This window comes from Megascapheus bottae, chromosome 4, assembly GCF_031878675.1.
Source record: "Megascapheus bottae isolate mThoBot1 chromosome 4, mThoBot2.hap1, whole genome shotgun sequence".
In the NCBI taxonomy this organism is placed as follows: Eukaryota; Metazoa; Chordata; class Mammalia; order Rodentia; family Geomyidae; genus Megascapheus; species Megascapheus bottae.
This window is the reverse complement of record NC_143512.1, coordinates 22,744,829-22,771,666: the sequence shown is the minus strand read 5'-3', so window position 1 is coordinate 22,771,666 and position 26,838 is coordinate 22,744,829. Positions and strand designations below refer to the sequence as shown.

At 36.7% G+C, this 26,838-nt stretch overlaps 1 protein-coding gene across 6 annotated transcripts in view; it reads left to right on the top strand.

The window, feature by feature from the left end:
• The window catches only part of Pam (peptidylglycine alpha-amidating monooxygenase), a 150,043-nt gene that overhangs the window by 51,805 nt on the left and 71,400 nt on the right, over positions 1-26,838 (top strand). For all 6 annotated transcript variants that reach the window (XM_090331579.1, XM_090331578.1, XM_090331577.1 and 3 more), the window contains exons 5-6: positions 6,159-6,244; positions 7,520-7,603. In XM_090331579.1, coding sequence (XP_090187705.1) covers positions 6,159-6,244; positions 7,520-7,603 — 170 coding nt within the window. The remainder of the gene's footprint in view (positions 1-6,158; positions 6,245-7,519; positions 7,604-26,838) is intronic.

Sequence of the window (26,838 nt, the reverse complement as noted above, 5' to 3'; positions counted from 1 at the left end):
AGAATGGCATGGGTAAATGATTTTCTATATGTCTGCTCTTTCATATCCTAGCTAACTGCCATCTGTACTTGATAGCAAGATTTAGTATCTTCTTCAGTTGTCTACCTTTGCTTCTGCTATGAAATATCTAAAGTTAACTATATATTACATCTAATTAGAAAAAGCCCACAGTATCCAAAATTTGTACCATCCTTTGTTTTAAGCACTATAAAATGCACATTTGAGTACATTTTCACAATTTAGACACACATTTCTGTGGGGCACAAATTAATGACATTCATTTTTCTTTTCTACATCTGTATGATTAATTGAGCTATATTATACCATTTGTATCATATTATTATATATTAAAGATATTATATTTATTACATTGATTACATATGTTGAAATAGTAGTTCCAATATATTGTATTGGAATAGCTATATAATATTTTATTGTTAATAGAGCTATATTGCATTTGTATGGTAATGGAATAGTAAGCTGCATCAATGCACTAAAATGAAGTTGGTATTTTCTTCTAACTTTTACTCACCAGGGAATATGATCTTAGTTAACTTTTTAAATTTCTGCATCAGACCCAACACTTGAACTCAGAGTGCTGAAATCTCAAGGCTAGCACTCTTTCACTTGAACCGCAGCACCAGTGTTCTACTTCTTTTTTTTGGCTAATTGAAGATATGAGTCCTACGGACTGTTCTGCCCACATTGGCTTCTCACTCTGTCAAACACTTTGTTAAGCACTGACAATTTGTGCCTTGCCCTCTGCTTTGAGGGACTTTATCGCCTTTCTAATTTCACTGGGTAAGAGGATGCGGTTACAGTTTGTGGTATTTACCAGACTAGTTCTTCTTAATCAACATTCTTATTTAACCTTCTAATTAGGTATCTCTCTAATTACTATGTTAATGCATGCCCATTTCATTGAAGTTCATGTAGGATTATCTGAATTGAGAGAAATACTCAGTGAGCTCATTGACCACTTAATTGATACTTGGATACTCAACTCATACAAATTGCAGCATTGAAAAGTAAAGGCATCTCACTTGTATCACTGATTTTATGTTGTATCTTTCAAGAAATTTTCTTTTCTTTTTTTATGTGCCAGGATTAAATGACAACGTGACTCTGTTTTATTGTAATTCACAGAAGGGTTACATTATATTAACCAGATGGAAGGTGCGTTTCTTCACAAACATTGATACCCCTTCTCATGTTTTTGCCCCCATTCCCCTCCCCCACCCCTCCTTTCATCTTGTTTTCCCTTCCCTATCCTATTTCAAATAAACAAATAAACATATATACAATGTACCAGATAACAAGGTAAGCCATTGTAACAATATGAGATAACCAAGGGACAACAAGGGATGGGAAATAACATAGTACATTAAGAAAAATTGCCACACACTATATGGCTGTTTCCATAATTTTCTAACTTTATGTTAATATTTTGAGGCAGTGGTTTTGTTAGATTCCCTAGTGCATTACAATTTGAATTTAAAGAAATCTTGAACGCATGACTACTTTATTTCTTTTTTTTTTTTTTGCCAGTCCTGGGCTTGAGCTCAGGGCCTGAGCACTATCCTTGGACTTTCTCAAGGCTAGAACTCTACCACTTGAGCCTCAGCACCACTCCCAGCTTTTTCTATATATGTGGTACCAAGGAATCGAACCCGGGTCTTCGCGCATGCTAGGCAAGCACTTTAACCACTAGGCCAAGTTCCTGGCCCCTACTTTCTTTCTTTATTTAGCAATGAAGTAAGATCAATCTGTTCTGATCTTTCCTTAGTAACTTCTAACAGATAAAACTAGAGTTACTTTAATAGTCAATCATGCTTTATTTAGATAATTCACAGTGACAGGCTACCACTTTTTGGGGTTTGGCACAGTCAGAAAACAATTCTGTTATGTAATAGCGGCGAGAGAGGAAGGGCCCAAGAATCCATAATCATTTTCAAGGTTTAGCTCTTTACTTTTACATGAATATGAACAAACCATAAGGAAGTTATATGAAAATCTTTTCACAATTTAATTGACTTGGTCTGAAGGAGGCTTTAGGAAAAGCTGCTCCAATAATAAGAATAAGAAATCGGATTGATGAAGCCTGAAATTATGGCAGCTATTGATCAAAGGTTACATTCCTTCCCAGTTATAATGCTCCTCTTAGTAATAAGAAATGTAAAAATGTTTCTGTATTTTTTGGAGGACTCTCTTGGTAAAGCCAAAGTATATAAAATTGTCTCCTTTCAGTTATTTCATGCAGAGCATACGATGATATTTGCATTTAAAAGGGAAATGAAAATAAAGAGGTACAAGGTCTTAACGAAATATTATTTACTGCTCAGTTGTGTTATCTATACATATGTTATCTACTCTTTCTACTGGTCTTGTGATTTTTCTCTTTTATTCCCCCCTCATTAAGTTTTAGAATTAATTTTTGTATCTCATCTTTCAGTGAGTCCTTTTTTACTCAGCGTAGAGTTTAATACATTTAAATAATAAACTATCTGTATCTCTATGTGTATATATTTATACATATATGTCCTGTATGTGTGTATTTATATAAAACAAAATTTTTTGGCCAGTATTAGGACTTGAACTCAGGGCCTGGGCACTGTCTCTAAGATTCTTCTGCTCAAAGCTAACACTCTACCACTTGAGCCACATTTCCAGAATATAAAACAAAAAGTTTTAAAGAAAGTTTGTTTTTGATGGTCTTGTTAAACCAAACTGATAAAAGAATAAAATACAAATTATTGGTCTATTGGTAAACAAGCCAGAACAACTTAGTAACCTTAACTTTAATTTTAGAATTTTTTGCATTGCAACTTCAGATAGGATAGAATCAACCAAACCTTATATTCACTTAATATTCTCTTTCTAGAAATCATTGACATAAAAGGAGTATGACAGACAGAGCTTTGAATTGTGGGTTGCCTATACGATTTTAAAACAGTGGATATAGAGCTTATTCACTTTTAAAGTAAAACTCATTTTGCAGTGTTCTTAAGAAACTTTATAGACAGAGTTATTTATGTAAATATCAAGCAATAGTGTCCATGGAATAATGCTTTTATTTCAAAGATTTTAATCTCAGTTTTTCTGTGCTGCTATCTAGGCTTGAAATGAAGGACTAGGTGCTGTACCTCAGCTTTTGCTCTCAAGGCTCATGCTCGAGCCATAGCTCCACTCCTGGCTTTCTGATGGTTAATTGGAGATAAGAGCCTCACATACTTTCCTGCCCTGGGTGGCTTCATTCCTCAGGTCCCCATCTGAGCCAAGTGTCTAGGATTAAAACAGGTGTCCATCCTTATTTTCAAATGTTTTAAGAATTCTTTCTCTATATGACAATGCAGTACAGTCTTAATCAATTCAGTTCCTTAGTATAGAAAGTAAGAAACTAGTATAGAAACAAACTCCACTCTGCATTTAGTGAGTATTTACTAAATGCCAAGCAGGACTTTGAGTTGGTGTATTGGGTGAGTGAGCTCATATATGAAGTTTTGTTGTTGTTGTTGTTTTGTTTTTTCTTTTTTTTCCTTTTTTTTTTTTTTTTTTTTTTGCTAGTCCTAGGGCTTGAAATCATGGCCTAGGCATTGACCTTGGACTTTCTCAAGGCTAGTACTTTACCAATTGAGCCACAGCACAATTGGCTTCTTCTGTGTATGTGGTCCAAGGAATTGAACTCAGGGCTCCACACATGGTAGCAAGCATTCTACCACTAGGCCACACTTCCAGGCCTTAAGGTAATATTTGGTACAAGTACTTCCGCGAAAGAAAAGAGATGGTGTGGGCTAGGGTAGAAGAACGTTTCTGTAAGGAAGGAAACAGAACTGAAATCATGAAAGAGAATGTGGGTAAAAATTATTTCAGAGTACTTGAAGGGGAATCTCAGGCAGAGTGAACACAGAGAAGAGATAGATTAGGAACTGGCAGCAACTCAGCCTGATTGTAGTGGTTTTGTCTGGTTGAGCAAGGTCTAGGACTATATAAACCCTAATCTGTTATGCTACAATGTTTATATTTTATTTTCATGGTATTTTTGAAGCACTAGATTTTGAGCCAGAAAAATGACATAATCATGTACGTAGTTTAGAAATATTCTAGTACTTTCTGCTATATCTCATTCTTACTCTTCCTAGCCCTATACTGAAAATTGGCTTCCATTTCAGAGGAAACAATTGCTCTGTGTAATCTAAGTCTGCCATCACATTGATGGTTAGGCACTTGTACATTTATGATCTTTGTCAAGAGCTGTGAAAATTGCCACCCAGATCTACAGTTTGAGTAGCTCACAACAGAGAGACATAAAGTTCATCACTTCTGACAACATTGTTTCTTTAACAAGTCTACAGCCAAGAAGGAAAATTTTGATTTTGGTCACTGTCCAACACTCTGAGCCTCTTAATGCATTTGGCATGAGGATGTCACAGACTTTTGTTCCAATGCACAGTTCTCACATGATAATGATCTTTCATCATAGTTTATTGTCCTTGACAGTGAACAGCAAGTACACCAAGTGAACCACTGCTCGATACGGTCTACATTACACATTACATAATCTCTTTCTGCAGCCTGATTTATAGAGGCAAAAGCCTGTGCTAAAGCAGAACATTGGGGATTTTTAGTTCTGGGCCCTTACCTCTTAATTCATGGCTGAATTAATCTGGCCTCTCTTGCTCTATGCCAGAAATTGGTGAAAGCCCCTGCCTCTGGGTGTGAAGTTGTATCTTACCAATGGTTGCCCTATTGATGAGTGAAGCTTTTCCAATATGTGTGGCCTCAGGTTCTGACTTCTGTAGGAAGTCATTATGGTGCGTCTTCACTTCCCTTTCCAGGCTGTAGGCAGCCTGTGCTTTTCCCTGTGTGAGCAAGCTACTTGACCTAAACTGTCTTCAAGCCTTTCACATCTGCCTAATCTTCTACCTCTGACTTTGCATAGCTGCTATTTCCCAAAACCCAAGTATTCAAAAAGAATGTAGACATATAGCCTAACATTATGTTGAGCAACTAGAGCTTTAGAATAGAACAAACTACAGGCTAAAGTGAGTTTAAGAGAAATAAACAGGTGATATGGTGTCAGATGACTCACCCTGTGTGTAAATGGACCTACCAGCTGTCCTGATAACTGTACTGGGCACCTGTTACTAAGCCATCAAAGACTTGAACACACAAGTACTAGGAGGTGGTTTTCCTGCAATGGAGCTCTAGACACCTTCTCCCATCTGTATGCTCTTCCCACCAGCCAACTCTGTCCTCAAGTGACTCTTTCAAGTGAATGTTGTTAAACAATGTGTTACCCCACATACCACTTTGAGCTTTGCAAAGTGTTTTCACTTATATATCAGTTGATTCACAGAATAACTGTGTTAGGGAAGTATAATTATCGCTGCTTTATAGGAGTAAACTAAGGCTCGGTAAGATTAAATGACTTTCGTACACACAACTTATAAAAAATCACATTCGTATTTACACTTGTTTTTAATGTGTGAGGGGGTAGGGGTTGGGGGTGTTTGTGCATCCTTAGGCTTGAACCCAGGGCTTGGGTGCTGACTCCTGAGCTTGTTTGCTCATGGTTAACACTCTACCACTTGAACCGCAGCTCCACTTCTGGCTTTTTTTGGTGGTTAATTGGAGATAAGACTTTCTTGCCTGAGCTGGCTTTGAACCATGATCCTCAAATCTGTCTCCTGAATAGCTAGATTTATAGGCATGAGCCATCAGCATCTGGTGTGGTATGCACACATTTAATAGCTCACATTTAAAATGCACACATTTTAATTTTAATAATCTTAATTTTAAGATTTGCATTCAATAAGCAAAATCAAGAACTCCTTAATTGAGTTATTGTACTGTACCTATCAAGGATTAGGTGTTTGCTGATGTGGCCAAAGTTTCATTGACAGCAATACCAGTCTTCCTTCTGTTAGTTCAGTTTCAAAATCTTGCTACATTAGCACCGATTTTCTAGTGTCTCTGCCTAAATGCTTGCTTTTTCACCTATGCAGAGTGCACATAGAAACATAGCAAACTATAAATCATTAGTCTTCGCAGGATTTGTAGACTCCAAAAATAATCTGTTGGTACACTTTGTTTTCAAATATCTTTCCCAGTGTGGAGTGATTCGTGTAAAATGCTCATAGCTTCTTGTTTCCCTTCAGGTTTTGTGATGAAGGAACCTGTACAGATAAAGCCAATATTCTCTATGCTTGGGCAAGAAATGCTCCCCCTACCAGGCTCCCTAAAGGTACATGAGAAGTTTTTTTTTTTCATGTTTTATGTTAATTATCTGTTTCCCAAAGTGCATTTTTTATGGTCTTTCTTAGTTGTGGCAGTTCTACACTAAAAGTGCATATGTCACCCATTTTGTTGTTGAAAGCTTTCATTTAGGGGGGTTGCTTTTTCTCTCCTCTTTTGTAAGTAGTTTGCCCTTACAATCATTTAGATTGAATTAGAAAATAACCAAGTATACCTCAAGCCACCTTTGGCCTAAGGCACATTGGCTCCTGACAGCAGGAATGGGTCAGGAGCCAAGAGAGCTAGGAATTAAATAAATTGCTGTTTCAGCAAACAGATTGTTTTAACAGGCCTGAAACCTAGCTGTTTAATGGGCTGCCAAACCTCAGCTGCTTTCCTGACTTCACCTTTCAGCTGTTCATAGCTTCCAATGTGTAAGAGAATTACCAGTCTCTCTTAATGTCTCACATGGGCATCTCTTAATATTGGAAGGAATGCATGGTGCTGTTACACAAAAAGATCTTCCCTGGTTTGGAGACAGCCATGGGATATACACACCCCCATGTTACCTTCTAAATTTGCCCAGTATCACTAATTGATATCTGTTTTGCATTGCTCCAAATGGCTCTACAATTTTTTTTTACCTTTTAATTTTCACCACATTTTTTCTTTACCATACAGCTATTACCAATCAACTTTAAAAACCAATAGAATAATCTGTCCCTGCTTTCTTTACATTTTTAGCTCAGATAGAAAATTTTCTCTCACCTTTTAAATATTTTCTGTCAATTAAAATTTTTATTCAGCAATCTTTATGACTATTAGCAGTAAGACTTTTAGCAACTCTTCACATTTCAAAAATTCAGACTTACTGGACTTTGTTATCTAATTAGGTATTGATTTCTTTAAGTCAAATTTTATTATAACCTGATTTTACATAAGAAGAAAAGTAATTCCCCTAAATGTTCCTAAGGGTATGTTTTATATGTATGTGAAGGGATCAGTAGTGAATGAATTCATTTCACAATAAGTGAAATGTCTCGTTCAATTTTAAGTGGTTATTTTGGTTCTGAAGTGGGATCTGTGAGTAGGATTCCGGCAGAACTTGGAGACAGCAACATATAATGTTGTATTATTACAAATTTAGATCCTTGCCTAGTTTATTCCAATTTCATATATTTTAAGCTATTTTATTTCCTGAGACTTCCATAGATTAGCAACCTCAACTTTATACTTTATTTTCTACAAATACAAATATTTAATTTCATTGTTTTCTAAAATGTAGGTGTTGGATTCAGAGTTGGAGGAGAAACCGGCAGTAAATACTTCGTACTTCAAGTACACTATGGGGATATCAGTGCTTTTAGAGGTAAGGTTTTAATACTACAGAATTGAGCAGAATGTTCAGTGCTATATTGTTTAAGTCAGGTGTACAAACTATTATCCACACAAAATGAAGAACTGACAACATCCTGTGTTTACTAGTCACAACTGACTTTGCTGCTTCCTTTATTCCTTTTTGTGGGTCATGGGGCTTGAACTCTGCTTGGGCGCTGTCCCTGAGCTATTCAGCTGAGGGCTCCCACCCTACCCTTGGGCCTGGGCATTGTCCCTGAGCTCTTCAGCTCAAGATTATCGCCCTACACTTAAGCCAAGCCCCACTTCCCATTTTCTAGAGGTTAATTGGAGATAAGAGTCTCAGGTCTTTTTGTGCCCGGGGTTGGCTTTGAACCTTGATTCTCAGCCTCCTGATTAGCTAGGATTGCAGGCATGAGCCACCATACCTGGCTAAGGCACTTCTTTTTTTCTTTTTCATTTTTTGCCAGTCCTGGGCTTGAGCTCAGGGCCTGAGCCCTGTCCTTGGACTTTCTCAAGGCTAGAGCACTACCATTTGAGCCTCAGCACCATTTCTGGCTTTTTTCTATGAATGTGGTACCAAGGAATCGAACCCGGGTGTTTGCGCATGCTAGACAAGCACTCTACCACTAGGCTAAACTCCCAGTCTGGCACTTCTCGCTTTGAAAGCAGTTATCTAATGCAAACATGTCTCCACAGTGATTTCTCCAATGCTGACTTTCATGGAGTTCCTTTGCCTTTCAGTGTTACTATGTTATCTGCTTGCTTCTCTTATCAGAAGTGCCACTCATTTTAAGCAGCCCTGGTAGAAAGCATAGGGAAAAGTGGTAGTGGATTTTCTTCACTATGAGTAAGCCTTTGAAAGAGATATGGCTCTGCAGTGCCAGCAAGGTCCCCAACACTCACACTCGTGTCATGCTTATGTGTTAAGTCTGCACCTGCCACTTCCATCCATTATTTCCTGCACTAATATAGAAACCTCGCTCACCTATTAAACAGCGTCAAATGCCACTAGGCACCTGTTCCTCTACCTGTGATTACTATGCAGTTCATTAGACACCTTGTTTTTTTTTTAATAATTTTATTTTATTGTAAAGGTGATGTTCAGAGGGATTACAGTTACATAAGAAAGGTCATGAGTACAGTTCTTATGGAACAGTGTTACCCTCTTCCTTGTTTCTTCCTGCTTATCTCCACTCCCCTTCCTTATCTCCTCCCCCCTTACTCCCCTCCTCCCCCAAGTTGTGGAGTTCATTTCCAACAATGTGTCTTGTAAGTATCACAGTTGCATTGGTTCACCCTTTGTCCTTTGTCTCAATTCTTCAATCTCAGTAGATGATTTTGTTTTAGTCTACAATGATTAGCATGAGCAATGGGCCCTGTTCCTAAGGCAACAAACTTGGGCTTGTTTATTCCTTCAGCTACATTTAGCCAAATTCTCCCTGCATTTTGCATTCACACTCGTGTTCAAAGGAGTGTAAATATTAAACAGATTTTTTTCCTTGGCTTGCTGGCTCTTTTACTGTGTCTTTCTGACTTATATTCTCCCTCCTAAATGTTTTAATTTAACATTGTCTCTCTAGTAAGTAACCTGATACATTGCTTTCCCCAAACACATTAGATTCCTAACCAGCCATGATGTCTTTCTTTACAAATGAAATGCACTCTGGGGTTTCTTCTGCAGAAGCCCCATGTGTTAGAAGGATCCATAAATACTTCTTGGGACAGAAAATGCAGTCTTTTGTAAAATACATGTTGAAAAGTATTTTTATGTAACTGAAAAATTATAACTACTATGATAGTCAAATATACTATCAGTTAAATGAATGCCTATGAACCAGCCAGGAACCTAACTTCTAAATAAAATTTGCTTTTTATATTAAAAGTATAATTTGAGTTATACTCAGTTTCCTATCTTTGGAACAGAACCTGATCTTAAATTGTTAACTACCATGGACTGAGATAAGGTTTTCTTGGAAATAATGAAATAATGTTTGTGAGGAACAAAAACTAGTTTTCTTCTCTTAAGAACATCTTACCATCAGAAGCCAAGGGATGTAAGGGTAATAAACAACTGATTTTAATGTGAAAGTATATCATTTTTTGTTTATTCATTTATTTTTATTATAAATTACAGATGAGAATCTTGAGTCATTTTACCTTCTTTTGAAAAAAGAGAGACTATATGTACAGTCTAAAGATGACTAGTGCTGTTACACATTGGACATATTTTAACAAGATAAAAACATTTAGCTATGTGATTCATTCAGTACTAGTAGATACTGTCTAATTTCTGAAGCTACACATGGCTTAGAATAGTAAGAAAACACTTTTAAAGTATCATATCTCACTGAAACAATAAAATAACATTATCCCACAATTACTTGTATATCATTAAAACTATTAATATGAAAACTGAAAAATTAATGTGTATGGCAACACAAGATAATAAACAACTGAATGTCACTTAGTGCATATAAAAATATGTGTACAATTGTATATTTCCAAGGAACATATTTATGAGAGAACAGAATAAAAGAGAAATGATTGATGGGCAAGAAAGGTAGAATTGTGGAATTTTTAAAAATGTTATAATGTTGTCTTTACAGCTACAATTTCAAATTCCACTAGAAACACTATGTTAACTAATTCTGCTGGTATCTGCCAGTACCATGTTTCCTCATACTTTGAAGACAGGACAGAGTTAATGTTGCTTTGTACCTGCTTACTTAGCCATAGGAGTGATTTAATGTTTAACCAAGGCCCGTGTCATGACTTCATATGGAATGTGTCCTTAAAACACTATGTACAGTAGGAATATATTGTATGTAAGTTTTATGTCATATCACATATCTATACACACATATGCATATGTGTGTATATGTATGTGTGATACACATGCATACAACTATATCTCTGCTTTTGATACAGCACAAGGGAAGATTTAGACTTCATAATTTAAAAATTAAATATGATGTTTAATATATATAATACTATAAATGAGAAATACCACTGTTACAAAGTTACATAGAAGGAAACACTGAATTAATGGCATGAGTATGTTTTCCACACAGAAAAGACTTCAAGGATTTGAGAAGACTTGGGCTTTTTTCTCAAGTAGAGAAAAATATCTTCTTAAACTTGTGGTACACGAATGAGCCAGAAAGAGCACAACCTGAATCCAACCAAATAGGCCTTGCCCCATGCTCTCCTTTAGTGAGAACAGATTGGCTGTAAATTCTGTGCAATTACATGGAATGTTTGTCTTCTTCTGTTGGTTTGTTTTGGAAATTGCACAGGGTATAAAGCTGTAAAAACATCATTTAAAAAGTTTACTTTATTAAAATCTCTGTCAGTCACAGTGCTGGGTCCTGTGCTAGTGCAGAGTGTATTCAATGTCCTGCCAGCCAGGGTGTACTGGATTTTAGCAGGAGCAATACACACAAAGAGGTGTGTTGTAGGCAAGAGTAGAAACGCATCATGGTGGAGCAGCTGCAGGGAAACTGGAGCACAAAGGTCTGTCTAGTGGAGAGAGGGCGGAGCTGGGTTTCTTAGCAATTGAAACCAAAGCAAGCCTCTGAAAGGTGTTCAGCGCCAGTGCATGCAAGTCAAGATGGAAGATATATTCCAGAAGAACTTAAAAAGCATGTGGAGAGGCAAGGGAGAGAAAAAGCCTCCTATACACAAGAATTTCCTGATGATTTGCCATTCTTGGGGTGTGAGGTACAAAAGGTGAAGTGGCAAAAAAAAAAAAAATGAGCAGAGGTGTGAAAGGGAGGGTGAGTCCCTGAAAACCCTAGTGAGACCTATTCTGAAGGCACGTGGAACATTTTTCCTTCAAGAAGTACCATGTTCTTATTACCCCAGAGAGTGCTTGACTGAGTGCACAGACAAACTAGTAGCCATGGAAAGAAGGGATTATGCCTGTCGGTGACCAGAAAGTACCAGGATGGGGATTTGGCAATGCCAGAATGATCTTTTTTGAAAGATAGGCTTTTCATTTTTGACACATAAATAGTTTTCAGAAAGATGAGGGTAGTTTAGAAATGAAAGTCCCACATAGGTAAATAGCATGGTACAGGGTTTGGTGACCCTACTCCACAATCCAGATAGAACATGCTGGCTTTGTTACTTACACCAGGTTTCTAGGCCTCTATACCCTCTTCCTTTAAACAGTGGAATCTCAATGCTTACATATAAATGCTTACCTGGTGCATATTCAATAAATGTTAGCTGTGGTCGTTATAGCTCTTACAGAAAAAAAATAAACGCAACCTCTAGTCAAAGCTGCCTACAATGTAAAAATACATATTTGTCACTTTTCAAGGGTGTTATGGTGTCTTATTATGCTTGGACACAAACTGTGTTCGTGTCTGTCACATTGCCAATAGAAGTTTCCCAGTTATGTGGTGTTTCCTGTTCTGCACAGCAGTTTTTATTATTTATAGCTCAGCTATACAAAGAGCAAAGACCAGGTCCTTGCCCTAGAGGAAATGAGAGCAAAGAGGACTGAGATTTTCATCTCGCTCCTCCAGAAGCAAAAAAACAAAAACAAAAACAAAAAAAAACCTTTTTTATTGTTTTAAGATTTTTCAACCAAACCTAATCCAAAGATTATATTTTTGTGATTCTCTGTATGATATTACCAAATATTTTTTTCAGAATGTTGTAGCTTAGGAAAGTGTTAAAATAAAAACTGTTCTCAGTTCTGGCCTTTGCTTACTAGTCTTCCATACTAGCTCAGCATTGAAGTGAACACCACATGCACTCCCTAACTGAATTTGGAAATCTTTTTCTTAGATTGGTGGTCAGGGTCTCCTCCAAGTATGTAACCCAGTTGTCTGTGAACTGGCAACATTAAGCTATTAGTGCCTGTAAGAAAGTAGACTAATGTAATCAATGACACACACGTTTACTGAAACACACTCTTACCATGCTTATGCATACACATACTGACACACTCACACACATGTTTTTACACACATACACATTCAAGTCTTTCCTCCATGTCCTCATCGTAACTCTCAGAAGTACAATTTATTCATTTTAGCACACTCCTGGGAGCATAACCAAAAGATTCCTTTTCCCTCACGTGGGTATTTAACACTTACATTCTAAATTAAATGAATCAAACCTAGAGATCTTATTTTCAACTCTCCTTGATGTGAGTCCTAAGAAATATGGTTTAAATTTCTGGCGTTATATTAGTAAAATGAGATCATGAAAGTTTAGTTAGGGTCCTTAGGGGTTGATCATTCCAACAGGAACATTTTTCAGAAAGCTGCGGGTTCAGCTTTCTAAGTGCTATAACCTTAAAACATTTCAAAAATCTTGCTAGAAAAAAAAATCCAACTGTGTTGATCTGGTGTTGTATCTTGATTCTGATTTCATCCATTTCTACTTTTAAAAAAAAGCTATGCTTTTTATTTTATTTTTTGGAGATGAGCTTCTTTTGTTGTATACTTTTACCTAAGTAATACTTTTAGCTATTAGTATATAGTTCTAATTTACATTAGATCTAGCAGTTCCCAATTTGATTCTTTGTCTTTTATAATTATAATATTAAAAATAAAAATAATAAAAAGCAAAAAAAGTCTTGCTAGAATATATTCTGTTTTACGAGGTTAGATTAGGCAGTATGTATGTGAAATGTCTATGGCTATGCCTGACACAGAGAAGATCAGTAATTAATTGGTTCAAAATTAATACTAGTTCAGAATTAGCAGATGAGTACTAAGGGGAGTCCTAGGGAGACCATTGAAGGGTAGGAGGGGAAGACAATGGGAGAGAATGCGATGGCATCTATTGTGTGCCCAGAGGAGAATGACATAATGAAACCCGTTTTTAAAAGGTTAGTAAGAAAGACCAGGCATAGGGGTGTTGTACGTCTGTAATTCCTGCCAGTTGGGAGTAACTTAAAGCCAGCCTGGGCAAAAATGAATGAGACCCCCATCTCCGCCAACAATCTGGGCATAGTTTAAGTATCTGTTTTGAAGGGTAGATAAAAGGGCAATGTAAGAATGTGACTATAATAAAAATATAGTATAAGTATGTCTAGCAATATTACAGTAAAACCTCTCATTTTATATAATTTATCTATACTGTTTAAAAATGTTTAACTGTTTGAAATCTTTCTTATGCCTTTCCCACATTCCTTAATGATCTTGGGATTTCGCACTAAATAATGACCAGAGTTTTGTTTTCTCATATTACTAGGCTCCATGTCTACTGTCTGTTCTGTATTCCTTGTGGTCTCCTTTGCCATCTAGCTGCCACTCTACCTCTTCTATTCCCAACAGTATACCCCGCTGAGGCAAAATTAGTGAAATCAAAAGTCTAGCTCATATAACACCCTGTCTTTTGAAATCAGTACAAGTAAAGTAAAACCATACATAGGGTATGCCGGAACAAAGTAAATGTACTTCCAGAAGCACTGAGAAGCAAGACCACACCTAGTCAGATGTATCAAGCTTCCAGGTGATTTTTCTAAAGGAACTCCGCTTCCTTCTTAGGTTCATTTAGCTTTTTGTCAATTTAAAATAAAGCATCACAGAGCCCTTAGGGCATGTATTAGGGGAAGTCCAGTCTTGATTTGTTTTTGCTCTCCAGTATTTCATCCTGGCTGCTATCCCTGTAGAGGTGTGCTTTCTGTATATTTCAGTTCAATGTGGGTAGCTATTACTGTGTGGGAGGTATGCAGACACACTCGTATGAGAGCGCGCACGCACACACACACACACACTCACACACACACACATGCACAGAGTCCCTATCCTGCTACAGTTGAAGATGTGGTAGAACAGGCAGAGGATGTGTCAGGAAGGGTGCAGAAAGGACTGCCAGAGAGCTCTGGTTCCCCTGAGACTCTCCCAAGGCCTAGGTACTAGTAAATGCTGTGAAATTGTGAGCCCAGGAAAAACATACTTCTGATGCATTTTTTTTTTCAACAAGATAGAGTAGAAATCAGCAGCCAGACAGCTACCCTTACAATTCTTTCATTTCAGTGTAAAGCAGATTATCCCAACTCCAGCATAAACAGTTGAGTGCTCTCTCCCCATGCCTGACTGCAGAGTTAGCAGACACGGGGCTGGCTCTCTTGTCTTCTGTTGTTGCATTTCCCCTCTGCATGCCTTCTAGAAAGATACGCCATGCTTGTCTTCACTACACCCTCAGAAACATGAGTGCTGGTTTGGACCCAACTCTTTTTTTTTTCTCTTTTTTTCATATGTTTTATTGTAATTAATAGAAGGGTTACATTATATTCACCAGATAGAGGGTGCATTACTTCACGTACATTGATACCCTTCTCATGTCTTGGTCCCCATTTCCCTCCCACCACCCCCGCCCCTCATCTTGTTTTCCTCCCTTCCCTATCCGACTTCAAATAACCAAAAACACATATATACAATATATCAGATAACAAGGTGACATTCTGTATTTTCTGAAGAGGAATTTGATAAAACTTTGCTCTCATTCTTAATTTCTTAAAGTCTTAAAAATTAGGAGAAAGCATATTTTTTCTCATAAGAATAGAGATGAGGTTCAGTTTTCCATTCATTAAAGAACTGAAAGGTAGGAAGGACTTTAAAGCAGATATTGCAAGATAATTTGAAAATGAAAGGAGAGCAGTAAGACTTTCTGAAAAACGGGGCTCCAAAGATGAGTCAAACACGGTCCTCTTAGGATGGTTTTTATGGTATGATGTTTCTCCCATATCTCCTCCCCTAGGCTTTGTACTAATTGTTTGATGTCTGTACATGTGCCACCCTGATCCTTTTCATGGGCTGAGCAGACAAGCAGAGCACTATGGGAGAAAGTAGTGTTTGAGCATGAACCCAAGGCACTATGGGAACAAGAAGTGCCATGATGTCTACCACTTATACCTACCTAACAGTTCCTCTGTCTTACTTTCACTTATATCAATCCTAAAGGTAATACACTCAGTGGCAAAATACTATGAACATTTATACCAAAATCCAAATAAAGCAAGAATTATTACCACAATAATTATGCAAAATCTATACCTCAAAATGTAAGTCAACTCAGGTACATTTTTATACGCACTGAGGGTACACAAATGAGGTAAACAGTTTATTGTGAAAGTTCTAACTAAATAAAAAGATATAGTTACCTATTGGGAAAGAGAGAACATTTTCATTTCCAAATAATTACTGTCATGTAGAAAAATGTCAGATAATAAACTAAAAATATACTAGAATTAATAAATGAAATTAATAGCATAAATGTCAGAGGAAGTATTTTACAAGCTACAGTGTGGATGAGTTGCAAAAACAGTATACTAAGTGAAAGAAGCCAGGCAGAAAAGACTACACACAATATGATTTCATTTCAGTGAAATACCCACAATCATTGAATTCATCGGACACCAGAACAGATACATAGCGGCTAGGAGGTAAGGGCATGGGATGGAGAATGATTGATTCATGGGTGTGAGATGGTAAAATATTTTAGGACTAGAGAATTGCCATTTTGTGTCCTACTGTTATAAGAAATTTAAGGCAGCTAAGTTGATCTCAGCCTTTGCTTCTGGCAAGAGAGGAATGCAGGCAAAATGTAAACATACTAAAGATGACAGGAAACTTTATTAGAAAATCAACATGGCATGTGGCATAGATACCGTGAGCAGACAGCACTTCAGCCTGTCAGCCATCTTCTACCATCTTTTTTTAGATGGTGCATTACTTCACAAACACTGATACCCTATCTCATGTCTTGATCCCCATTTCCTTCCCCCCACCCCCACCTCTCATCTTGTTTTCCTCCTTTCCCTATCTGACGTCAAATAACCAAATATACATATATTCAATATATCAGATAACCAGGAGAAATATTGTAATAATATGAGATAACCAAGGGACAAAAGAGAGGAGAGATAACATAGTACATTAAGGAAAACAGTCACTCATTAAATGGCCTTTGTTTCTGTATTCTGGAGGTCCTTTCATTTAACCTCATTCTATATGGCCTTGTGAATCTATATTCTATTATAAATCTCTGCTAGGAGAGCCAAGGTTTCTACTGATTATGACAAATGAGGGAAACCATCGAGTCTATGTTGCTTTGAGTCTGACTTACTTCACTTAATATGATTTTTTTCTAAGTCTTTCCATTTCCTTAAAAATGGGGCAATGTCTTTCTTTCTGACAGCAGCATAGAATTCCATTGCGTATAAATATCACATCTTGTTGATCCACTCATCAACTGAGGGGCATCTGGGTTGGTTCCATCTCTTTGCTATGGTAAATAGTGCTGCAATGAACATCATTTTGCTAGTTGATTTAGTATGTGCTTGTTTCTGGACCATTGGGTAAATGCGAAGTAGTGGAATTGCTGGTTCATAGGGGAGCTCTATGTTTAGCCTTTTGAGGAACTGCCACACTGCTTTCCAAGTGGTTGAATGAGTTTGTACTCCCACCAACAGTGTAGTAGTGATCCCTCCTGGCCACATCCCCTCCAGCATCTGTTGTTATTAGATTTCTTGATCATGGCCATTCTAACTGCAGTGAGATGGAATCTTAGAGTTGTTCTTATTTGCATTTCTTTTTTTTTTTTTTTTTTTTTTTTTGCCAGTCCTGGGCTTGAGCTTTTCTCAAGGCTAGAGCTCTACAACTTGAGCCTCAGCACCACTTCCAGCTTTTTTTTTTCATTTGTATGTGGTACCAAGGAATCGAACCCGGGTCTTCACGCATGCTAGGCAAGCACTTTAACCACTAGGCCAAACTCCCAGCCCTTGATTTGCATTTCTTATATGGCCAGAGATGTCGAACATTTCTTCATGTGTCTATAGGCCATTTTTATTTCTTCTTCAGAGAAGACTCTAACTCTTTGGCCTATTAGTTTTGGAGTGATTCAATTTTTTGAGCTGTTGATATATTTTAAATATGAGGCCTTTGTCAGTTGTATGGTTAGTGAAGATCTCCCACTCTATAGGCTTTCTAGTTAATTTGCTAGCTATGTCCTTTGCCACACAGAAGCTCTGCAGTTTAATGCAGTCCCACTTATCCAGCCTTTCTCTGATTTGTTGTGTTTCTGGGTCCTTATTAAGAAAATTTCAACCTGTGCCAAGGAGACCTAGTAGATCTCCTATTCTTTCTTGTAAAGTTTTCAGTGTACCTGCTTTTACCTCAAGGTCTTTGATCCATTTGGAGTTAATCCTAGTGCAGGGTAACAAAGAAGGATCCAACTTTAGTTTTCTGCAGGTGCTTTCCCAGTTCTGCCAGCACCACTTGTTAAGAGGCTGTCTTTCTTTCATTCTAATTTTTTGGCTCCCTTATCAAAGATTAGGTGGCCATAGGTCTGTGGGTTAATTTCTGGGTCCTCAGTTCTATTCCATTGGTCTTCAGGCCTATTCTTGTGCCAGTACTAAGCTGTTTTGGTCACTAAAGATCTGTAATAGAGTCTAAAGTTTGGTATTGAAATTCCTCCTGTGCTGTTCTTTCTGCTAAGAAATGTTTTTGTCTACGGAGTCTTCTATTATTCCACATGAAATTTTGGATTGCCTCTTCTATTTCTTTAAAGAGTGACACTGGGATATTGATGTGGACCCAGGTCTTTAAACCCATGCATTTTACAGCACCTTGAGTTACTTGCCACATTTAAGAACTACTATACCTATTATTATCAATTTTTCCCTTTTTCCAGCTCACAGGCCTGAAAGCCAATAAGACTCGATACCAAAAGGAAGACCTTGAAAGCTCACCAAGGTCTCTGACATGTATACAGGCATTAAGCTTAATTCCTCATCTAGTCATATGTGTAGCATGCCTACATATATAGGCTTGTGTGTGCATGTATAGGAGAACAGAACACATTGGTGTGTGTGTTTGTGTGTGTGTATTTTCTTTCCTTTGATGTTAAAACTCAGATCACACTCTATGTTATCTGAATCTGTTGTTTTTTTCATTAAACAATATTCTGTGTGCATATTTCTAATACTGGCTGTATACTATTCCATTGTGCAAATATACAATAATTTGTGTATTCTAGCTTGTGTTAAAATTTGGAAGGTTTTTTCCATTCATTACAAAGAGTGCCAAAATGAACTTCAATAGTAAATGTGTTCAGTTACTATGTTTTTGCCACTGCAGAGTATGTTTCTATAATATTTAGGGTCTCAGAATGTTTGAACCTTAAGTCTGCCAAATTACCCAACAAAACAATTTTTACAGTTTCTAGTCTACATTGACTGAGCAAACTCCCTATCCTTATCTGCACCTGATATTTTCACCCAAAAAATTTCTGCAGTATTTTCCTTAAGCAAAGGAAATCCTCTCAGTGTTTCATCAAGAGGATGGGGATTACTTAGATGATATTTATAGATTACCTCTCAAGTGCAAAGACTAAGGATAACTTACACCAAATTAATTTTTGCTGAAAATTAAGATTTGTTTCAAAGTAGACATACTTAATTTGACACACAGAAAGTGAGACGTAGAACAACTGTTCTACAAGTGATTCAGGTAGGCTTCCTAGAGCTAACTAATAATTTTAAGGTATTTTCTGGATAGTTGTCATGTGTAGCCATGACTTTTAAAGGCAATAAATTCACAAAAAATCATCTCCCATTTATTTGATTATATCCTTGATGTATCTGTTATATCTGTGTGGGTACAATACAACAAGGTATACTATAACTATTCATTTCTTCCTAATGTCCTTATCATTGATGTTATGTTGGTGGCATATTGTGAAAATTCGAACCATCAAAATGGATATATGCTTCATGTCATTCTCAACTCCATTGTGGTTCTGGTCATGTAAAATTTGTTGAGATCATTAAGAAGCATGGGCAGTTACAGTAAAGGTCTAACATATACCTTCTGTTATTTTATTTTATTTATTTTGTGCAAATTCTGGGACTTGAACTCAGGTCCTGTGTGCTGTTCCTAAGTGTTTTTTCCTCAAGGTTAACATTCTATTACATGAGCCATGACTATTTCTGGCTTTTTTGGTGGTTAATTGAAGAAAAGAATCTCATGGGCTCTCATACTCAGGCAGGCTTTGAATCAGGATATTCAGATCTCAGCTTCTTCAGTAGCTAGAATTACAGGTAAGAGACACCAATGTTCAGCTCTAACTTGTGTCTTTATTGTCTATAAACAAAATTATCTGTAAACATCCTGGCTTAAACTGTTCTCTGGCCAGTTACATTTTAAGTGAAACATAAGCAGTGACAGAGGCTAATCAGAGCGACAGAGATAGAAGAAGTTGAAACCAACTCTGAGAGAAATGACTGACAAGGAACCATTTCACCTGCATGTAATCCTAAGGCTGCATAGATATTTTGAGATAAATGGGAAAGTTAAAAACTTAGTCTGAAATGACATTGTTAGGGGGGAAGTGGACTTCTGAAATTAGTGGTGTTAGAGCCATAAATCTTATGTACTGGACACTAGTTCATTTTTAAATCATTGGCTTTAAAAATCATTGGCTAGGGGCCGGGAGTTTGGCCTAGTGGTTAAAGTGCTTGCCTAGCATGCATGAAGACCCGGGTTCAATTCCTCGGTACCACATACATAGAAAAAAGCCGGAAGTGGTGCTGAGGCTCAAGTGGTAGAGCTCTAGCCTTGAGAAAGTCCAAGGACAGTGCTCAGGCCCTGAGCTCAAGCCCAGGACTGGCAAAAAAAAAAAATCATTGGCTAATAAAAGTGAAACAGAAAGAGCCTAGCATAACAAGAAGGGATCTTCTTGTAGGCTAGTTCCTCCATTTCCACAAATGAAATTCAATGGTCAGAAAGGGTATGTGACTTGCCTAAGGTGACAAAGCTACTAGTCTCCAATTGTTATTGAAACTTAAAGAATTCAATTTGAGTTGCATTTCTATTTTGTGCACGTTCCAAAGTTCATGCTCTAACAATATAAAACAAGTATGTAGGGAAGTCAATGTTTTCAAAAGCCCTTCGAACCAAATTACCAAGAAGAATGAACTCATGCATACTAGATTGAATATGAACAGAAATGAAAATGACTTACCTCATCTCATGTCTGCCTTTTCACTCTGATGGATGAATTAATCCATCTCTTATCATATAGGGGCATTCCTCTAAGTCAGGTTGCTTGATGATGCCACTGATTTTAGGAGGGTCATAACCGGATGTTCTGCATCTTTTCCTCTAACCATCATTGTACACAAGCATCTTGACATGAGTCTTACAAGTTATTTTAGGACTATTCAGTACTCTCAAATAATCCAGGAGCAGCCTCATATCCTACAGTGTTTCTGTTCTTATCATCTTCTTTACAGAAATGGGGGCTCCCTGATTCTCTTGCTCCCTGCCTTTCTGCTCTGTTAATCATCTCCATTATGGAAAACCAAATGACACTTATTCATTCATTCATTCCAATGAACACCTGCTTATCTTAATGCGAAGAATGTCCATTAAGCATTGAGAATCACACGTTCATTCATTTAGTCATGGGAAGTTATATAAAGCACTGAAGTATCATTTATTTTGAAGACGTACTCAGAATGTTGTTTACCTCTTAAAGATTTTTAAAAAGCAGTTCAGCATGCAACAATATTGTGTTTGGCTTAAATGATAGCTTTTGAGGGGAAAGACACTTTCCTATGTGAAATTTTGTTTCTTAGATTTCTTATTGATTAAGCTATGATGGATTATATTTTGAGACAGTTTGCTTTTCTTACTAGAAATAATGTACCTTGTATCTGGTGAATATAATGTAACCCTTCTATTAATTACAATTTAAAAAAGAAAAAATAACCAAAGCAAAAAGTAAATAAATAAAAGCAACTCGTGCATTTTCTACCCTTCAGAATTATTAACTCTTTTCGTCAAGTTATCAGAACTTGAAAATAGTAGCTACCAAGAAATTATTTCGGTATAAATTAACAGCAAATAGCATTTCATTTTTAACTGAAACCAGGTTAAATGGTTTCTCCCCCTTTCCCTTCCCAGACCCCCTCCCAATCATCCTGTGTTCCCCCTTCCCTTCCCTATTTATGATAAACAAATACATGTATATACAATATACCAGTTACAGTAGCCACATGAGAATAACCATAATGGGAAAAAAGAGAAAAGAAATAACTATACACAATACATTGAGAACAACAATCACAAGATAAATCTCTTGTTTCCATATCCTAGAGTTCATTTTGTTTGGTCTCATCCTATATGACCATATGTATATAGCTTTTTAAATTCCAAACTCTTCATTTCCTTTTGGATTCTCTAATTTATTTTATTTAGTATTTTATGTCTGGTTCACAGACTTTTCATTTGTATACTATATGCGGGGAACAAACTGTATTTGGGAAATTGCAAAAACAATTCAGATTAATGATTTTTATATGAATTAAACATAGAAATGAGGATGTGAAAAGTACTTGATACATTTTTTACAGGGAGCAAAAGAAAATGAAAAAATAAATACGTCTATAACACTGTCCAAAACAAATTCCATGAAGCCAGTGGGGAAGCTAGCTTCATTCTCTTTAGCCAAAGGACAACATCCTCAAGAAAAATAAATACTTAAATACATAATACCATATTTAAGCCCTTTAACATAAATAAAGTTGCCCTTTATTTATACATAAAGGTATGTATTTACACATACCTTTAAAATATGTATATGTGCATATCATATTTAACCATTTTATACATTTTGAAGAAATTGATTAAAAAAAGGAAAAATTAAAAATACCTCCAAGAGAGAAAAAAGTGAAGACATTTCTGTTTTTTCATTTGGGTGCAGATATAGTGTACTAGGCTGTTTATTTGTTTTGTTTTCTGGGGCTGTTCTCTTGAGTTGTGTGGCTTTCTGTGTGTTCCATTTCAACAAGGAGTTTTTAGAAAAACTCAAGCATTTGACAACTTTTAAAAAATACTGTATTCACCTTGCATTTATATGTAGGTCTTTTAAATTTACTTCCATGAATGTGTGACACCACAGTAAGTTCGTAATTCTGAGAGAAGGAATCTTGGATGCTGTAAACCTTTGGTTTTTGTTTGCAGTTGTAAGAGGTGAAAACAGGCAAGTTCTGGGACATTAGTTGTGTCATAGCATCCTCTCCCCACACTGGGGTATAAAAGCTAAATGGTAAGTCAGTCCGCCTTCCATTTGATCTCTTTGGGGAGCCCACAGACCATCATTTGTGAAAGCCATCATCTTGCAGGATAGATAAATGCATTTTCTCTTCCTTGCCACAAGGCAAATGGAAGCTGGTAATTTCTAGCCCCATAGCAGTGAATATAAAATCAAAAAAGGATAACTCTCTGCAGTGACAACCTCAAAAGGAATTTCTTTTTGAAGTCTTTTTTTTCCCTTCCTGCTAGTTTATTTAACACTGGAGCTGCCAAGCCAGCTTTCAACTGCCCCTGGGAAAATTTCTGTATTACCTATGCTGTGTTTTAACATTGCTTCTAGTTCCATTCTAGTTTGCTAAGCAGATACACATTTACTCTGATAGCTTAGGACCTTAGTACTTTATGAATGTGGAGTATTTTATATTGATGTACCCACAACTAGTCCTGATACATTGTGAATCTGCTTTCCTGAATGTATAAGCAGAGTCTTCACAAGAACTTTAATGTTTTTATTTTGAGGAAATAGTAACAACAATGATAAAAAAAAACAAACACTGCATCATTTTCTGGCTAATTCACTTGGTCACTGTTTCTCTGAATACTGTTAAGTAACTTGTTAAGTGAACACACACACACACACACACACACACACACACACACACACTCCTGGTACCAAAAACAGTACAACAAAGAAGCTATGTCTTAGCATCTTAGAACCAGCGTTCTATTTCCCATGTCATGATTTAGGCTAAACACGAAAAATGAATCTACTCTTGCTTAGTTGTGGTTTGCTGTTGCTGTTGTTTACCTCTCATGTCGGTGTCCTTTGTGCAGCACGATTTCAATTGCACAGAAATTAACTTTTGTGTATAACAGTAGAGCTTAGCTACATGGAAATGTTTTTTTAGAAAACAAAACAAAAAGCTCCATAGCCAAATAGATGGAAATCTGTTTCAAAGCCAAGGGAATGGCTATGTTGGATCCATACTCTGAAGGAATTTTCAAAGTAATTTTGCTTTTTTGAAATTTTCTCTGTCCTTAGAAATTAATACCTTGGGGCCCAGGAGCTTTTTCATCTGAACAAAGCATCATCTGTTCCATGATTTTAATACTGGTCATTTAGAACAAAGAAATATAAGGAAACCATCTAAACAGCTTGACACCCTTTGTCTTGTTTATAAGTTTATCTGTTTTGAGAAGGGCTAGAGGGAGGACAGAACTGGTGAGAAAAAAAGCTAAAGAAATTCTTCGGTGATCCTCACTTGACACTATGCTGAAAATGAACTGTACAACTGGTGGGGGAGTGTAGCCCAGAGGGAAAAACTAGGAGAAAACGAGGGCAGAGGTGAATCTGCTCAAAAAGAAATGTACACATTACCTGGCTTATATATAACTGTAATCCTTCTGTACACCACTTTTACAAAAAAAAAAAGAAAAAGAAAGAAAATCATGTAGGTGTTAAAATTTTCATATATACTGTTCAGAACACTAGAGTAGACATGGAAAGCTATATTTTCTTTTTTCATATATTTTTATTGTAATTAATAGAAGGGTTACATTATATTCGCCAGATAGAAGGTGCATTACTTCACATATATTAATACCCTTCCTCATGTCTTAGTTCCCATTTCCCTCCCCGCAACCCCACCCCTCATCTTGTTTTCCCCCCTTCCCTATCAAATTTCAAATAACCAAATATGCATATATCCAATATATCAGATAACAAAGTGAAATACTGTAACAATATGAGATAACCAAGGGACAGCAAAAGAGATGAAAGATAACATAGTACATTAAGGACACCAGTCACTCATTATATGGCTTTTGTTTCCTTATCCTGGAGTTCCTTACATTTAGTGTCGTACTATTTGGCCTAATGTCTAGATTTTGTTCTATTGTAAATCTCTGCTAGTAGAGCCCAAGGTTTCTACTGATTATGACAAATGAGGGGAAACCATTGGGCCTATGTTCCTTTGAGACTGGCTTACTTCACTTAATATGGTTTTTTTCTAAGTCTTTCCATTTCCTTACAAATGGGGCAATGTCATTCTTTCTGACAGCAGCATAGAATTCCATTGCGTATAAATACCACATCTTGTTGATCCACTCATCATCTGAGGAGCATCTGGGTTGGTTCCATATCTTTGCTATGGTAAATAGTGCTGCAATGAACATCGTTGTGCTAGTGGATTTAGTATGTCCTTGTTTCTGGACCATTGGGTAATTGCCAAGGAGTGGAATTGCTGGGTCATAGGAGAGCTCTATGTTTAGTCTTTTGAGGAACTGCTGTACTAGGGAAAGCTATATTTTCAATTGTTTTTTTATTTATTTTTTGCCAGTCCTGGACTTGAGCTCAGGGCCTAAGCACTGTCCATGGGATTTCTCAAGGCTAGAGCTCTACCACTTGAGCCACAGCACCACTTCTGGCTATTTTTCTATATATGTCATACCAAGGAATCTAACCCGGGCCTTTGGGCAAACATTGCACCATTAGGCCAAACTCCCAGCCCAAAAGTTATATTTTTAAAATGATTTGCTTCCAATTTCCAAAAACAAATATTTTTTTTTATTATTAAGGATGTTTTTTCTATGTTATGCCACTGGTACATGTCATAGGTCCATCAAGATAAACTTCCTTAGTAGCTTCATAAGGAAAAAATCCATTATGCAGGTCTATGGTTTGGGAAAGCAGGAAACAAGTATGCTTTAGCCTTTACCTAGGCCTTCCTTAGAGACTGCAGGAGATTGAAATCCATTCTAGTACTGTCTCTCTGAAGGACTTTTCCAATTAGTGGGATATCATTTATAACAATGCATTGTTTCCCCTAGGATCAACGGTTGACCTATTCTTTTATTGAAGCAGGAAGCAACCAGGACAAGATGAGCTCATGAAGTAGAGAGGATTATCTCTAGAGGGAAAATCCAGGAGAGACAAATACACTTCTAAGGACCTAAGATGGAATAGGTTATTATCATGCATTATTCCACATGTTTACTTTACCACTCAGCTATGAATCCAAGCAGGAATTGCAAGCTGTTATTAGAAAAGCAAGCTAAATAGTTTGGGATGGATCACATCATATCCCATGCATTCAACTCCCATTAAGAGAATTGAGCTTCCTGCTTAAGTGGATGCCTTTAAGTACCACTGATTACTTATCCATCCTTACTAAATGTCTTTATCTTAGCTTTAGGATATTTCATACATATAAATGCCATGGAAGTCCCTCAAAACAGAATGCTGTTTTGGTAAATATGCTTATTAAACATTAACATTAGAGAATTAGATTTAATACCCAGGTGTGTCACCTGTCACCTGAATTACTTTGGGCAATACTCAATCTCTGCAGCCTTCTTTTCTATCTGCAAAGTGCAAGGGTTGAATTCCATCATCTCCAGAGTCCTTTTCAATTCTGAATTCTATGAGTCTATATACTTAATAAAAAAATACCTGGCTGTAGTTATACATCTCTGTCTAAGCAAAGGAGAGCAATTTCTCAGGAAAAAGGCAAGCTGAGACCCTTGTGAAACAGTCATCCAGTTTTCATCATGCTTGCAATTAGATTCTGATAGAATGCTATTTCAAGTCTCATCTACTGTCTGGGAATTCTTTTCATTAGAATGACTGCTTTTGAGAAGTCTTACCACTCAGCCACGCATATTACAGTACTATTCTAGGTTGGGATGTGAGACCATGGTCACTAAAATTTGTTGCTTTACAAAGTTTTTAAATTATTTTTTCAACGTTTCCACTGCATTCAGCATTACTAAATCTTCTAAACATACTCATGACATTGTAGTGAAATAAAATGGCATAGCGAAGTATCCCTCCCAATCTCATGTAATAATTAGTGAATAAAGTTTCATCTCCATACTGTAAGAGAAAGATAATCATAAAATATCTCATTAATCTGAATGTCTTGGGTTCAATTCATTCTGAATAAAAAATATTCTTGACCATAGATTGTGTATTTACCAGTGTACTTTGGAGAGAGTATAAACTTAATGACCAGTTGACGGAAGGAAATAATAATTTTGTAGCAAGAAACCTAAAATAGGAATAAATGGAGCTATCTTAAAAGAGAATCTGTAAGGCTTTTACAGAAGTATATATTAAAACAACTCAACAGCAAAATAATATTAACACATTAAATATTAGCATAAAAGTGCCCTCCTTTCT